Genomic DNA, 16,297 nt, shown 5'->3' with positions numbered 1-16,297 from the left:
AAAACAAAGTGAGAGAGAACAAGAGAAGAGAAGAAGTAGGTGTGCAGGAGAGAAAAAAAATATATTTTTTTGTGAGGAAATCTTTCTTTATAAGAAATTACCCTTAATTTCTTGAGTGTATTTGAGGTCGGGTGTGAGTTGAGAGCTTATAAAATTTCTCGGGTTGATAATAAAAGATCCGTAGCAGGTCCGGAGACGTAGGCAAGATTGGCCGAACTCCGTTAACAATTTTGTGTGTGTTTTCCCGCTCCCGCAAATTCTGAGTTACCGCAAAATTTGACCTCACATTTCCTAACATATATGACATTCAATTTTTTAAAATCTATTCTATTAAAACATAAACATGATTTATTAATATATGTGTGGTCCAACTATTTTAATACAATTCTTAGAACCTCTTATTAATCATTGAAAAGAAATATTATATAAAGAAAAACACAAATATGAGTAAAAACACAAATATAAAAATTAAATTTCTAAAGAAAATATAAAACAAAAATTAAATCTAGTTATCTATTTAAACGTCATTTTTGTTGGCCGAACCGTTTAAGAAACACTAAAAGATATCCATTAAATCGATTTAACGTTGACTTTTCACGTGTATAAAAATTTGGGTCAACGAAAAGAAATATAAAATTTTAAAGTTAAAATTAAATAGAAATGGAAGGTTCTTTTGTGTTCGATTAGAAAAACAAATATGTCAATGATACTTGTGTCATGTTCATGTATGTTAATCATTGGATTTTTAGAGAGAAATGTGGTAAAACCGTGAATATAGTAAGAGAGAGGGTCGATTAATTTCTAAATGGGAACCCCCCAACGCTCTTAAGAACAAAAAGATTGGAAAAAAAAAAGTCGAGAGTAACACTCCCCTTCGTGGTTTGGTTGAGAAGGAGATTTTAATCTCAGGTGTATGTTTCCTTTCCAATTGGTAGGATTTGTGGTTCTGGCTTGGTACTGTGAACTGGAGGTTCAAGTATGTTGAGTTTGGTTTCGTTGTATTGGTCACTGCATCGTTTATTCTCTCTTGTGCTTGTGTGGTCTCGGCAAGACTTCCGGCTGTTTCAATGATTAGACGACTCTCTTATTTCCCCTGGTCTAGGATTGGTTATGGGTTTTGTTGTAGGAGTGCAGTTTTTTCAGTGATCATTGTAGTTGTTATGTGTTGCCCGGTGTTTGGGTTCTAGATTCCCTTTTATGGGCGAAGTTTCCGGGGAATTTAAGGTGTTTCCGCCGGTTTGGATTCCACCCTTATATATTTCTCAGTTTTATAAATCAAATTTGCGAAAAAAAAAACACTCCCCTTCGTCACCCTTTTATTACCTATTTAATGACGAATTAGTTAATCTATTTCATTGGTAATTAAGGCGTAACTATATGTTTACCTTGGAGTAGTAATTAAAAAGAGGGGCATTGATGTAGAGCATTTAATTAGAAACACTGTACTAACCCCTGTTCGGGAACGCGCTAGTCGGGCGGTCGGGTTGGGCCTAACGCCTAAAGAGAAAATCGGGGATTAATCGGAAATTATGCGGGGCAGAATTTTTAGATGGTTTACTGTGTTATAAAACATGTTAATCTTTAATTGTGTATAACATTAATACATTTTCATGTTTAAGATTGTATAAAACACACAAATAGAATATATAAACTTAATTTAGTGTAATTTTCATCAAAATTATGAATATAAATGATATTTATAAAATTTTAGATCAAATAAAAAAATAAAAATATTATTAAAAATAAAATAAAAATAAAAATAAAAAAATAAAAAAAAATAAAAAAATAAAAAAAATAAAAAAAAAATAAAAAAAAATAAATTAGGCGGCCGCCTAGGCGGCTAGGCGGTCATTTAGGCGGCTAAACGGTCATTTAGGCGGTCTAGCCAGAAAAAATCGGATATCCAATTTTTTAAACCGATTTTGGTATAAATCGGGGCGGAAGAGTGACGCGTAGCGCCTAGGCGGCTAGGCTTAGAACAGGGGTACTAACGCTCCTTCATCCGTAATGTCTAGAGGAGATAAAACAAATTCAAGTTGCCCCAAGTGCATTTATCTCGATTCTTTTGGATTCGCTTTAAGAGTCAAGTCTCGTACGAACATAATTTAAAACAAGTCAAATAAAAAACTTGTAAAAAATTTGGGTATGAACGATAGTTTGTTAGACACTCCATAATTGGTTCTCCAGCAAGTTAAGAGAGAAGTCGGTAATATTTGTCACTAAAACAGTAAAATAATTTGTCTGTTCGGGGACATCCGATAAAACTGGAACGATACAGAGAAGATTAGCAAGGTTCCTGCGCAAGGATGATACGCACAAATTGAGAAATAGTCCAAATTTAAGTTCAAAAAAAAAAAAAAAACAGTAAAATAAACTTTTTAATTATGTAAACTTTAGAAGATAACATATTGAAATTGATGGGTCATGGGTATTTAAATCTGAAACCACATAACATAACAACCCACACTCTTCTCTACCAACTCCAGTCTCAATCGTTCTATCAAAACTTGAGAAGGCTTTTAAAAAGAACTAATTGCTGTCTTTAAAATGATCAAGTCTGACTATTCAATCTGATTAATAACAACAATAAAGAGCTACAGAAGAAAAGAAGCATTAAACCTTTAAATAGCTTTCTCAAAAGGCAATAGGGTACAACACACCGATAAACTTAAATTACTTATTTAAGAAACAAAGAAAAGTGATACGCTAGTACAAGATCTGGTAAATATGTGTCAAAATAGTAGAAAGATCTGAAGTAAATATCACCAAGAGAAAGGGCTAGCTCCTTGCAAGAACACTTCATTTTCCACATCTTTTACCCTCTGGCAAACCTGATTGCATATCTTTATCGCCATCGCCTGCCACACAAATTCATCATCTCGATGTTATAACGATCCCATTTTGCAAGTTTCTCAAGCATTCTGATTCCAGTATCCAATATAAGTTTCAAGCTAAAAAACTATCTCACCTTGTCTGCAAGTGGGTCAAATGCTGCATAGAGTTCAAAATCTGGTGTGACCCAACATAGAAGAGCTGAAATCATTACACAAAAGTAAAAAACTTTTTGTTAGTTCGCAGCAAGAGTTTTCGTATTTTTGTTGAAATTCATACTTACTGTAATTCTCATCTCGTCTATATTGAGTTTTATGGGGTCCCAATCCCTTTTCATGCATTGAAGCATAGAGTTTCTGGTATGCTCGATATAGACTGCGACATAACCACATCAGTAACTTCTCCATTCCAAATATTTTACAATTTGGTTAGCGTAATAATCCCATGTGAAATTCATGACTTTACCTTTTCTGTTGTCTGTGGCTAGTTACTGGAGGTGAGAACTCGGATGAAACGTACTGATCTAAATATATACTGCGGTACATGAAATGCCAAAGTCCAAAGGGACCTCCTGTTCCCACGGATGCATCTGTATCTTGTCTTTGGTTACAAGTAGAAGACTGTTTCTGTCGAAGAAGACGGTCTATTGGCAAATCCTCAACCCTCAGTCCACCTTCCGCGATTGATCTTTTAACCGTGCTTAGAATATTTGACTTAAGAAGAACATCCTCAATGCGAATCCTAACACATACAAGTTTGTGGACATCAATACAGTCACAAATATATTCAAGTATGAAAGCTATTTGTATGTACCTGCAATCTTTGAGATGATGGAAGGCCTCTGAACGTGTGGTAAGCAAAATTACATATGTATCATCCTACATCACAGATGTGTTAAGTTAATATATCACTACTGTTCGATGAGTTTGAAAAGCTCTTTACAAATTACAAGTCTTAAAATGTGACTCACGTCGAAGAAGTGCACATAGGCATGCAAAAAGGCATGAGGGTTGTATCTTGGTAGGCAGATTGGCGAGAAAGATTCTGATGTCCTGCTACCAGAGAAGTAGTGAGATGAAATGACACAAACAAATGTTTGGTTCACTGTGTGGTAATACACGGACAGAACATTTAGCACTTGCCTGAATGATTCTGATGACATGACGAAGTTTGAGAGTAGAAGCAAGTCATCGGGATGAAGAGAAGCTTTCTGTGCACCAGCAAGACTGATAACCTGCAAGTTAACACACAGTCATCAACTATGATGGCCTTTCCAGGCTGAAATATTTTGCTCGTTTGGACAAGGGCTTCTACCTTGTGTCTGCACATTAGTAGTGCGAACAATACACCAGACGCGCAAACATCTTGCAATATTGTCCCTGTAGCTTGCCTTAACGCATACGGAAGGGGAAGACAAGTGTATGCATGAAGAAACGTAGCTGGATTCCTAAGATTGGGAAAACCATATCAAAGGTTGTTAGAAATTTTTCTACCTAAACCTTAGTGGCAGACCGACAAGAGAAAAGATGTAATGTGTAGAACAACAGTTTTATAGATTTGGAAAGGACAATAAACAGACTTCAACATTCTAATAACCCTTAAAGGTTTGTATACTAAACGTAGTATATACTTTGATAATAATGTGAAAGGAGTTTGACTTATAATAACTCAGAGACAAACCAGCTAAACGAATGGACAAGAGATGAGAAGACAGCATCTGTCCCATTAAGCAAGGGCGCCATGTCGAAATTTGCATTCTTCTCAAAACATCTGTCTATTGAATTTGTTAAAATGAGTATCATCTGCATCAGTAACATTACATTTTTTATTATTTAAACACGAGAAAGTTTTAAAAGAAAGGAAACAGAGCAGCAATCAGATGTTACCTGACCATATAGAAGATCCAGCTGCCCCCTTAAGTATTCATATGTTTCATCTGTACAGCTGATGCAGACCAGGTATATTGGCCCCTTCACCAGAAAGACAACCTGAATTTGACCATTCACATGACTTACTCTCAATAATAATAATAATAACGTAATTGAACAAAACATTTTGTTCAAAACAAACCATATATGTTGAAAGGAATTGAATGAGCATTCCACTCATTCGAACTAGAACGGAAAACAAAAATTCAAAGGAAAAAAAAAATCCTTTATTTATATATTCCCATTCAACTTATTTATATAGTCCCATTCAACTATATACACCAATGGATCTGATGAGTAAGCTAATATAAACACTACCACCTACCTATCAAAATTGATTGCAAGGAATTTTGGAATACCTGGTGTTTTCCTGCCTTGACTAAATTGACACGGTCGCCACTGAAGAAACAATAATAGGTTAGGCATGAAACCACAAGGAAAAAAAAAATATAACCGTAGAAGGGAAACAAATAACAATAATTGTACCCATTCTCAACAAAAGAAATAATAGCTTGAAGAGTAGCTGAAAAACCAGCAAGCTTATGTTCATCTCCATATCTGAAAGATATACAAAAAAAGAAAGTTCAAGAAGAGTAACGCATTTAAAAAAGAAGAAGAAAGAACTGAAGCAAAAACCTGGAATAAATGGGTTTGCCGGAGTGACTCAAAATGAAGAAATGTTTCTTCCTCTTTCTCCATGACATAGAACCATCGTCCTGCGTTTTTATATTAAAGCTTTCTTCTCAGAGTTCCATTCCATCCAAACATTTTCCACAGTGTTACTTAATACTAATTCAAGCTTTACGATCACAATATCTCCATGAATACTAAAGAAAACGATCAAACACTGAGCAAATGCTTGGACTGCTAAACCCTAGAGTGAACGGAGCTACTACATCAATTCAAACTCACCTCGTCGACGTGGCGTTTTCCAGGCAACCACGCGGCTTCATGCTGCTCACCATCCGCATTGGCTTCCCGAATCTCACCACCCTCGCTTGCATTGTCAGCTTTGAAAGTAGAGGCACCTCCGCCGCTGCTCCCTCTCTCCCCATCGTAACCGCTGCTCGTCGGGCTCGGAGGCTCCTCCCCCGCCTCCATTTCAACCGGATGCTCCGCCGCCTCTCCTCCGCTAACTCCCGCCAAACCTGAACCGTTGGCCGGTACAACCTCCTCCTCCTCCTCCTCCTCTTCCTCATCATCGCCGGTAAAATCGGTGTGGCTTCCGTCAGAGACTTCGCTTGGCTGAGACAAATTCAGCGACTCCAATAGACTTTGAACACGATCCGAGCTCGTATCGGGATCGGTGCTAGGGTTCGGATCGGCGAAATCGGTGCCGGAAGAAGAAGGAGAAGAGCTCGAATCTGAAGTCGCCATTGCGGTGGAATCCTTTCAGGGAAGAGAGAGCGAGGGGAGATTAAAACGGTCTCCTCCAACTGCAATATGATTCACGTTTCACCAACTGATCCAGATTTTACTCGGATATATTCGACCCGCTTAGTGACCCGCTGGGCTTTAGGATACATTCAAAGAGCGTGTGCCTACTTTCTGGTTCATAATGAAAACTGAAAACCGTTTTTTTTTTTTTTTAATTTAATACCAAATAGTCGAATACAACATTTACTCTTCTCTAACTCTATTACAAATAATGATCGACTATCTCGTTTAGTTTAGTTAATATAATATTTTGGCTTGTTTGAACTTTGAATCAAATACTCTTTTTATTCAGTACTAGAAAAATATAATACTTATGCTTGGTTACTTGCCAAAAATAATTACTTAATTTATTTATAAATTATTTCATTACTTACAAGTATTTGAAGCAAATATTGTAAAGCAAAATATATGCAACATGTTATAATAATATTTATAATTTATTACATTTGGAAATAGAAATAAAACCAAAATTTTATACTCGCAGATGAGAGATACATATATAAAAAGAAAAGAGCAAAAGCGATTTCTTTTGTTATTGTAGAATGTGGTGTTTTACAAATGATCTAATTGATCGTTTATATAGAAGTGAAAAGTAGTGCATAGTAACACTGAACTCAACACAATATATGTTGGTGCATTTTTGTTTGATGGTTTTCTTTTTCACGTTTTACAACACTTCCTCTTTGAGATTAGTTCCATTATTATCATATTTGTTGTCTCCTTACAAAATTTTCAAGGAAAAATCAGTGGAAAAACCGTACTAAAACAAAAAGAGTACAAATGTGTAAGCTCTCCCTCGATCGAATAATCTTATAGGTCTTGTAAGTGGTGTATTCTTATATTATGGACATGCTTCTTGAAAATCGAGTTTGGAAGTGGTTTTCACATGATCATATACATCTTACTTCAATCTCTTTATTCTTCTCGAGCTCGGGGATATATGAGAATAACTTTGGAGGAATGTGTTTGTTTATATCACTTTTGATATATCTTTCTTTCATTTGTGCAACACATGTAGTGTTGTCTTCATACAAGACAATTGGCTATGTGTTTTCATGTAATCCACTACTTGATTGTATGTGTTAGCTCATTGATCTTAACCGCACACAGTTTCTACTTTCTTCATGGAGTGCAATGATTCTGCACGATTTGAAGAAATTTCCATAAACGTATACTTTTGAGAGCATAAATATATAGTGGTGCCTCCAATCGTGATAACGTATTCCATCTGTGATCGAGCTTTATGTAGATATGATAAATAGCTTGCATCTGTAAAACAACCCATTTGAAAGTTTGTATTTTAAGGTAAAACAATATTAAATCAATAGTTCCTTGAAACTACCGAAATAGCATATTTAATTCATTCCAACGTCTAAGTGTTGGGGAGGAACTGAAGCTTGCCAACACAATGATGGCGAATGATATATCATGTCGAATTGCACTTAAATATGAAAATTCATGACCAAGTATCTCTTTATTTTTCTCAGGAAATGAATCATTTTCAACATTAAGTGATCTAACGACCATCAGAGTGCTGAGTAGAGTTGAGCTGCAGTGTATATTAGGTGCATTATATTTATCTAAATAAACAATATGACGTTCACCAAGGTATAACAATAATATGGTGTTGATGTAAAGGTACTTGTATAATCTTCAATTAATTCGAATAAATAAAGTTTTAATGTTAAATATAACTGCCTAATATTATACTTTAATTAAGAGTCTATATATATATATATATATATAAAATAGACTTTTACTTCTTCTCATGACAAGTGGCAGTGGGCTTTTGCGACACGTGTCCCCTTTTGTTTTTATTTTTACATTTTAAGTCATTATTCTTTTAGAGTACTACAATTTGGTCCAACACTTTCTAATTATACATTTTTTTTCTTGAATTGGTCTCAAATTTTTTAAATCGTGATTCTAACCCCTAATGCATACAAATGACTCTTAAATACAATTCAAAGCACTAAAATGATCAAAAATATTAGGTGTCACATACAATTTCCCATCATTCTCTATCTTTAGATTAGAAGCTATAATAATTCCATAGATTTAGATCATCATCTATTTTTCTAAGGAAAAAAGGTGTAGAAATTATCTAAATAGTTGTATTTCTATTTTTTTATCTGATTAATGTCTTCAAATTGAATTTGTCATCATGGAATCCATTATAAATGTAAAATCCAATAGCTCTATATGTAGAGAAAATATATTGAAAAAAAAAATTTGGTGAAGAAAAATGTTCTCTTCTTTTTCATTGCAAATAGCAAACAAAAACCAAAGTCTCAACGCACAGTAAAAATATTGGTCAAGTTAGAGCGTCCAAATGACAACATCTTTATATATAAAGTAGACTTTTACCTTTTCTCATGACAAGTGACAGTGGACTTTTGCGACACGTGTCTCTTTTTGTTTTTTATTTTTACATTTTAAATCATTCTTCTTTTAGAGTACTACAATTTGGTCCAACACTTTCTAACCAAAGTCTCAACACACAGTAAAAATATTGGTCAAGTTAGAGCGTCCAAATGACAACATATAGAACAACAGCGATGCAGTCCGAATAGTAACAAAAACATATAAATATGTAGGTATGTAGAGATTTTGTTATTATAACTGTGGTGCGGTACAGTTTGTAAATATTCGGAATAATTATTTTTGTTGGTTTCGGTATTTGTGATTTGGAAACTAATAAAATGGGATATCAAATCACGAAGTACATAAAAGCATTTATTTTTGTAAATGTCTATTTTTCTCTTTCAGTTTTCACCACTAAATTAAACATGATCTACTTTGATAGATATGACTAGTCGGAGAATTTTATTTAGGGGAATTAGGCAACATGCACATAACAAACTATAAAATTAACTATATAACCATAGTAATATTTAGACTATGATATTTATGTATTATTTTCTAGATTACCCTTTCTCACTTTCACCTCTTCTTTTTATATAACTTTATAAGTTTAAATATTACTTATGTGAACTTTTTAAATACCTATAAAAAACATAGATTTTTTTTGTATATGAAATGTTTTGGATTTTGTAAAACTAACATATATTTATAAATTGAATATGTACAGTTATAATAAGATTTTTTCTATTCTATTAACGAAACATATAATAGAATTGTAATTATACAATATATATTTGTGCAATCTCTCCCTCTATCTATCTTCCCTATCACCATCTTTGTCTCCCTTCATCTTTACCTTTCTCTATGTATCTCTTTTTCTCTTTCTCCCATTCTCTCTCTTATTTTTTTCTTCCGTAATATGTAATGTTCAAATAATGTATTGTTGTATTCTATACTATTTACAAAATATAAAATAAAATTATAAGTATACACACTCACTCTCTCTCTCTCCCTCTCTCTCTCTCTCTCTCTCTCTCTCTCTCGCTCTCATACTTCTACATACTATACTATGTGGCCATCAAATATAAAATAGGAAATTGTTTTATTTTGTACTATATCAATCAAATATGCTTTTTTCATATGATACATATACACTTAAGCATATTTCTTACATACAAATATGTTATTTTATTTAAAAAATGTTTTTACTCCACTAAACGCTACAAATAAATAATATTAAGAAATTAAATTCTTCTCTATAGTTGTATGTCCGTTTGAAATGATCTATTCTATATCGTTATTCTAAATGGAATGGTATATGATTGTTGGGTGTGGCATACAAACGCTCACGCACTGCAAACGACTTCAATGTCCATTTATGTGGCAAAGAGACACATTTCTCAAACCATGGCTATATTGTTAATTCTTTTCCTACTATGGTTATACCACAAATTCTCCCTTTTAGTTATCTAATCATTCTCACACTAACCATCATCATATGAAATTTGATAATCAATTTTCTTGGTTTTCAGAATTCAAGATGAATAAAAAATAAGTAAAATAATATAAATATATTTTAAATATTTAATTATTCATAACTAAAAATAACATAAACTTTCATTATTTTATTAATTTTACTATTTTCTATTATTTCATTTAAAATTATTTATTTAATTTAATGTTAAAAATAATAAATCAAACTAAGAAAAGGAAACTAGAGCACAACACAAAATTAAACCTAAAACCTCCACAATTACTGAGGAAAACAAAATGTCATAGTAACAATAACTAAATAAAGGTTTGAAGCTGAAATGAGATAAAAAATGAAGACTAACTTCTTCACATTACCATAGAGTATCTTGACAGGAACAAACAAAGGTCAGAAAATGTATAAAGATAAAATCTGAGACAAGGCAATCCATCGAACACAAAGGAAGTGCGATCAAGCACCAACGCAAAGAACCAAAAAAGCGGATCAGAGGAAGAATAATAACCGAAAGGTCAAAGTCACCACGAAGCTAGAGGACACATTCTTAATGCACCAGAAGCACAACCACAAGTTAAGAGGTGAGAACCACCTCACAAACTAAAGAAGCACAAACAAGGCGCCCATGCCAGCGAAGAATCATAAAGCTCTGGATAGAAGTGACCAAAGCTCCAAGAAACTAACTCCGCACACTTATACCAAGTGGAGCAGGAGAAGAAGAGAAACAACCTGAGGGATGAAGAATGTAAGCCAATCACCAAGAAACCAGAGCCCAAGCCTGAGACCAGAAACAACCTTCCAGACCCACATAGCATTCACGGAGGAAAACATTATCTAAACCTGGAGTAGCAAACATAGCGAAAGGGAGAGCCACCAGAGAAGCGAGCAGAGATGAAAACTGTAATGAGATGAGAGAATATATATGGAAGGGGAAACAAAATGAAATCAGCAAACTGTGGAGCCGTCCTCAAGCTATGAAAGAGAGCTAGAATTCAGATCACCAAAAACCAGATCTTGAAAACCAGGGCGAGCATGAACTACTGACGACAAGCCAACGACGAGGAAAACAACATCAAAGACTACAAACTCTGACCTAACCCAAGGATATATTCCATAAAATCAACCAAAATCTAAAGAAGAAGAGGAGCAGACAATATAGACCGGAACATCCTACAACATCGTGAGAAAAAATCACACAACTAAGAACTCATAAACCCGATCTGCAATAAATATCAGATAATCTCACAGGAGAAGAATGTGAGGAAGAACAAGAGCACACATGTGAGTCTTTTTCCAGTGATGGTGAGAAGCACCACATACCAGAAATGTAAACAAAATAAATAGATGGTGACGACTCATTGTCAAAATATGTAGAGAGAGCAAAAAACATCTTAAAATAATAATATCCAAAAATGTTTAAAAGTAAAATACAATTTTGACGCTGAGAACCAACAAATTCCTAAATAAAACGTTATCGAATTTCAATATACTTTACATTAGAGGCTCACTTCATCATTAATAAGTACTACTATACACACAACGTCATATTATTAAAAAAACACATAATTTATTAACGTACACAATATAAACACCAAAATAATACTCTTACCAAATAAACACGACCATATAATATATCATCCAAAAAATTGTACTTAACAACAATGAAACAATATTCTGCGCGAAGTGCGGATACCCCTCTAGTATATATACTAGAGCCTTTCCCGGGCTACGCCCGGGTTGTTTTACAAATTTAATTTAAGGTTTTGGCACTTTTATTTGAATGTATATATAATGTTATCGATTATAGAAATAAAAATCCTCAGAAAAATATAAAATATTTAAACTATTCATGTCAAACAAAATTAAGATACTTAGAATTCAAAATTTCTTACTATGATCTAGTTATTCTTTTATTTTTGATTTATGTTCTGTTAAATTGACAACTAATTTAAAATTTGGAATAATTGAGTTTTCATTTTTCTACTAATAATAAGTTTTTACTTATTCTAACAAAACTTATACTCTTTTGCATTGGTACTATGGTTTTCATTATATAATTCGAGTATCTATATCGATTCATTTTTATCTCCCCTTAGAAAGTGGTGGAATTAGGAACAATTGAAATCATAGTGATTGAAGATACAATTGTCATGAGAATGAGTCGTGAGAATCATGTCTTATTTTCTTTGCCATGCAAGAAAGAAATTTAGAACATAATATCCTAGATCATATTAATATTTTGCAACATCTATTTTGTATGTTCCTCTCCAATATCCATTTCACTGTTTTTTTATTGAATGAATATAGTATCTGTAGAAAGAAAAATAATTAGTGATTTTAAAAACTCGACATTTTACTAACCTTGATCACGTAGATTATTAATGTGTCGGACAAAGAAAATTATTTGTTTAGGTTGTAGAAAAACAACAGCCATAAAAAGAAGAGTATGTAGTCATAGATCCTCCATTTTCACGTATTGTAGTAGAGACCTTGACAAATTAGTCTGCCAGATACACACTATAAGTACGAACTATATATTAATCGAAAGTAGCATCATCCTGAGGTTCTTCAACAACATACCACAATAGTTTCTACACTCGAGATTTATCCCACAATAGTTGCAACGATTTTATTTTCTTTATACTTGTTAATCATCTATTTGAATGACATGTGTCATTTTAATATCCTATAGTTTTTTAAATACTCATAACTAAGAAATTTTGCTCATTCTCTTTCTTAATTTCATTTCTTTTTCTTTTTCTTTAAATGCTTAAAATTCCTTCTAATACTTATCATTGGAGGTGCTCTTAGCACCTTTTAGTTCCCGATCTGAATACTTCCAATGCCAAGAAAAGTTGTCATAAAAATCCTATTTTAGCACGTTTTCCAGTCCTAAGCAAGGTGGATTCATCACGTTCACATACATAAAAAATGCTTCTGAGACAATATCTTTAAAGGAAATTGGGATCTACTACTTGATTTGCAACTTTATGAGGAAATGCTAAGGTTTTGTCATCTCCATGATTCATACACATAACTCTAATCTATGTTATATGAACCCAATCTTGATATTAGAGAAAATGACATTATCAAAAACGTTAAAACAAAATAAATCACAGTAAGATTAAACAATTACCAATCTGGTATTCAATAGTGATGCCAAAAATCTTTGCAAAAGGCCAATAAAAATGGATCTATCTATAAGAATCATCGTTAATAGGTTTGTGAGAGTTAAAGTATTACAATATTTGATAGAGTAACCATTTGTGGAGTTGCCTTTTCTACATGTACATGTGCAGTGGGTTTTTAGAGAATAAAGGGAACCAGAAAAGATCCTAAACTATTATTTGTATGGAACTCTTAACTGAAGCAAAATAATGACTTTCTGGCACTCCTTGCTCTTCTGATACCTTTCTTTAGTTCTTTCTTTACTCAGTTGGCATAGTGTCTGAACTTCCAGCAGAAGAAGACCACCTTTAAGTACATTTACCCATACAAAGTGATATCAATATTGCATAAAATTAATAAATTTTACATTGAAAAACAAAAACAACATGTAGGGTCCGAATGGCAACATGCGGGACAACTGCGGAATAACTACGATGCGGTTTATATAATAACGAAAATATATGTAGTGCGGGTGCAGTACGGGTACAAACATTCAAAGCCGTAATTTAAAACATATTTTTTTTAAAAAAACGTCATCTATCAAAAAACGGAAAAAGTATAAATATATGATATTCTTTGATTATTTAGTCGTAACTTTTTTACAAAATACTTTTCCGTTTAAACTTTGTAAAAAATTTATGACTAAATAATCAAAGAATATCATATAGCAAAACAAAGACCATGCCGAAGACTTACTATAATCCACGCGGTACACGTTAAATCGCTCTTGCGCATTTCGGATTTCGGGTAACACAGCTTTGTAGGATAAGTCGCATACCGGAGAAGAACCGATATGGTTTATACCAAACAATTGGGTTTGTATGCATTGTGCACCGAACTTAGGAAATCCCTTGAAGACTTAAAGAGGCAAAGCCTTCATAGTTTAGGTTTTACAACTACCTGAGAGACAAACATACACCAACGATGGTTAGCATTGAGGATATGCAATTATAGAAAATGGGTCAATGCATAGTTAAAGCAGAGTATTATTCTGATATATGTGGTGTTGATTATCAAGGAATCATAAAATTTTCAAATAGATTGAGAAGGCTATATTCATGAATGATTATCAAGAAAACATATGTCAAACACTTTAGACGTTAGGATCCAAGGACTTGCTATTAGCTTGTCATATTTTCCGGAAAGGGACCTTGTGTATCTATGCTTTCTTTGGAGACTATTTACCTGTCTGCCTATATGCCAAGCAAGTGGCATTAATGCGCTGAAAATTTAGGGGATCCACTGCCTCACGATAAACCTACAAAATTTGGTATAATAACTTTAGAAATAAGAATCACAACAGTAACTGATTATTTGTAAAGTAAGACTTACTCCAGATAAGTGTTGATCATGTCTTTCATATATCAGCCACCTCACCATTTGATACTTCCTCATTTAGCACAGCATCAAACACAGGTTCATGCTTTTCAACATAGGCTAGTCAACTCAACCTTCAATAAATTTAGTTATAGATCAGTCTTAGTTTTTTGCTACAGAGATGTCTCAGACAATTGAGGATGCTCGAACCCAAAACATGAGAGACTGAGCTTAAGTTTGGTTTCATGAACTGTTAAGCAATTGGAATTTGTGTCAACAACGTCTTCCTCGTTTTTTGCTGAGTACTTTTTTTAAAAGTTACTTAGGCATCTGTTCTGAAAAAACCAGGGAGCATCATGTTGAAGAAGCGATTAGTACTCAGTACTCACAATGCAAAAAGGCATGTAAATTTCTCAGTTCAAAGTTTAAAACCAAGTGATGCCTGATAGAGAGAGAGAAGTGAATGAAGAAAACGTACAACAACTTTGATCTTTGCGACATCATTCATCCTTTCATTCTCAGCCGCCAGGTTTTCAGTCATGGTAACATTGTAGGAATACGGATCAAGCACAAATCTTAGCTAAGTCTAATCATGATGACATAATAAGGAATCGAAAGTTGAAAAAAAAAAAAACTCAACTCTTTGTTTGATTCCTTCAAGACCCAAATCTTCATAGCTTAAGAGAGACACTAATTTTACTTTGGCGGAGATCGGTTTCAGCTGTAGTCAATAGAATACTTGGAAAACGCTGAAAGTGGTTGGTCCGATCGTTAAGAGGTTGAAGACGGCGACGAAGACGAAAATCTAAGAGATCAGAAGTAGTAATTATGGCATAATTAAAACAGGGAAGCTTAAGAGATACGAATGGGAGGCGAAGAGATGAAGCTCTGAAAAGTGGAGGCGAAGAGATTGAGTTCTGGAAGAGAAGATAACATGAAATTTGGGCCAAATAATTCACTTCACGGATAAAAAAAAAACAGCTCAACACTACCCAAATCCGGTGTGATGTGGCAAAAACCAAGTTTCTCATTGGCTGATTTTTTATGCTGACGTGGATAGGTTTAATGGAGCTTATATTACTTTTTTATTACTTGTTTGATATATTAATATAAAGAAGAGAATTATCTCTTTAGAGGCTGCCATGTCGGAAAATAGGAAAATGAGAGAATGACACGTGGCAATTCATTAACATATTCATTACTTTCTTTAGATTCCAAACGGGCTTCGTGGTTGTTATCTTATTATTGTAAATATGTATTGTCAAGCCTAATAAAGAGATAAAGGTCCATTCACGATAGTCATTTTTGAGAATTAGGGGTTTCAGCTTCTTCGACATTCTGTCGGTACGTAAACCAACAATGGAGAATCAGCATTCTGAGATTGAAGAATCATTGTGACTAGAATCTGTATGGTGTGTCGTTTGCATCGAATCGTCTTCAGTTGGTCCCCTTCGAGACGTTACGGGATCTCTTGATTCATGGTCTTTAAGAAACATTTTAACTCAATCGACGTAAATCAAGCACGGCAATTCATTCAATGATACTTATCACAGTTCTAGGTGGTGGATTTTCATCTATAAAAAAAGGTAATCCTCGATCCCTTGAACATCATCATCACATTTGGTGATAATCCAAAGAACTTATTTGCAGAAAAATGGCTAACACATATGTTCTTCTTGGTGATTTGGAGGCCGGATGCTGTTGTTCCACCATGGAGGTTTTAGGAAGCCAAGAACTTCAAACGCCGTGGTGAATTGATGGGGGG

The 16,297-nt window shown here is 33.8% G+C and overlaps 1 protein-coding gene and 1 long non-coding RNA gene across 3 annotated transcripts; both read right to left on the bottom strand.

Annotated features, from left to right (window-relative positions):
- Positions 1-2,607: 2,607 nt before the first annotated feature.
- On the bottom strand, positions 2,608-6,233 carry LOC106337092 (protein SAND). The gene is made up of 14 exons (XM_013776124.1): positions 5,673-6,233; positions 5,397-5,476; positions 5,247-5,318; positions 5,120-5,159; positions 4,719-4,820; positions 4,513-4,634; positions 4,147-4,279; positions 3,975-4,066; positions 3,803-3,884; positions 3,646-3,710; positions 3,298-3,573; positions 3,116-3,207; positions 2,969-3,033; positions 2,608-2,858 (listed from the first exon to the last, which is right to left on the bottom strand). Exons 1-14 carry the CDS (start codon positions 6,135-6,137, stop codon positions 2,763-2,765), a joined length of 1,782 nt encoding a protein of 593 aa, XP_013631578.1. The 5' UTR covers positions 6,138-6,233; the 3' UTR covers positions 2,608-2,762.
- Positions 6,234-13,223: 6,990 nt separating this feature from the next.
- On the bottom strand, positions 13,224-15,460 carry LOC106340385. 2 transcript variants are annotated; one of them, XR_001269380.1, is made up of 6 exons: positions 15,011-15,460; positions 14,743-14,867; positions 14,548-14,666; positions 14,401-14,473; positions 13,912-14,115; positions 13,224-13,521 (listed from the first exon to the last, which is right to left on the bottom strand). It is a non-coding gene; the product is annotated as an uncharacterized LOC106340385 (long non-coding RNA). The 2 variants fall into 2 exon arrangements; XR_001269381.1 differs by lacking the exon at positions 14,743-14,867.
- Positions 15,461-16,297: the final 837 nt, after the last annotated feature.

This window comes from Brassica oleracea, chromosome C4, assembly GCF_000695525.1.
Source record: "Brassica oleracea var. oleracea cultivar TO1000 chromosome C4, BOL, whole genome shotgun sequence".
Lineage (NCBI taxonomy): Eukaryota > Viridiplantae > Streptophyta > Magnoliopsida > Brassicales > Brassicaceae > Brassica > Brassica oleracea.
The sequence above is the reverse complement of the archived record's forward strand: the minus strand, read 5'-3'. Positions and strand labels throughout refer to the sequence as shown.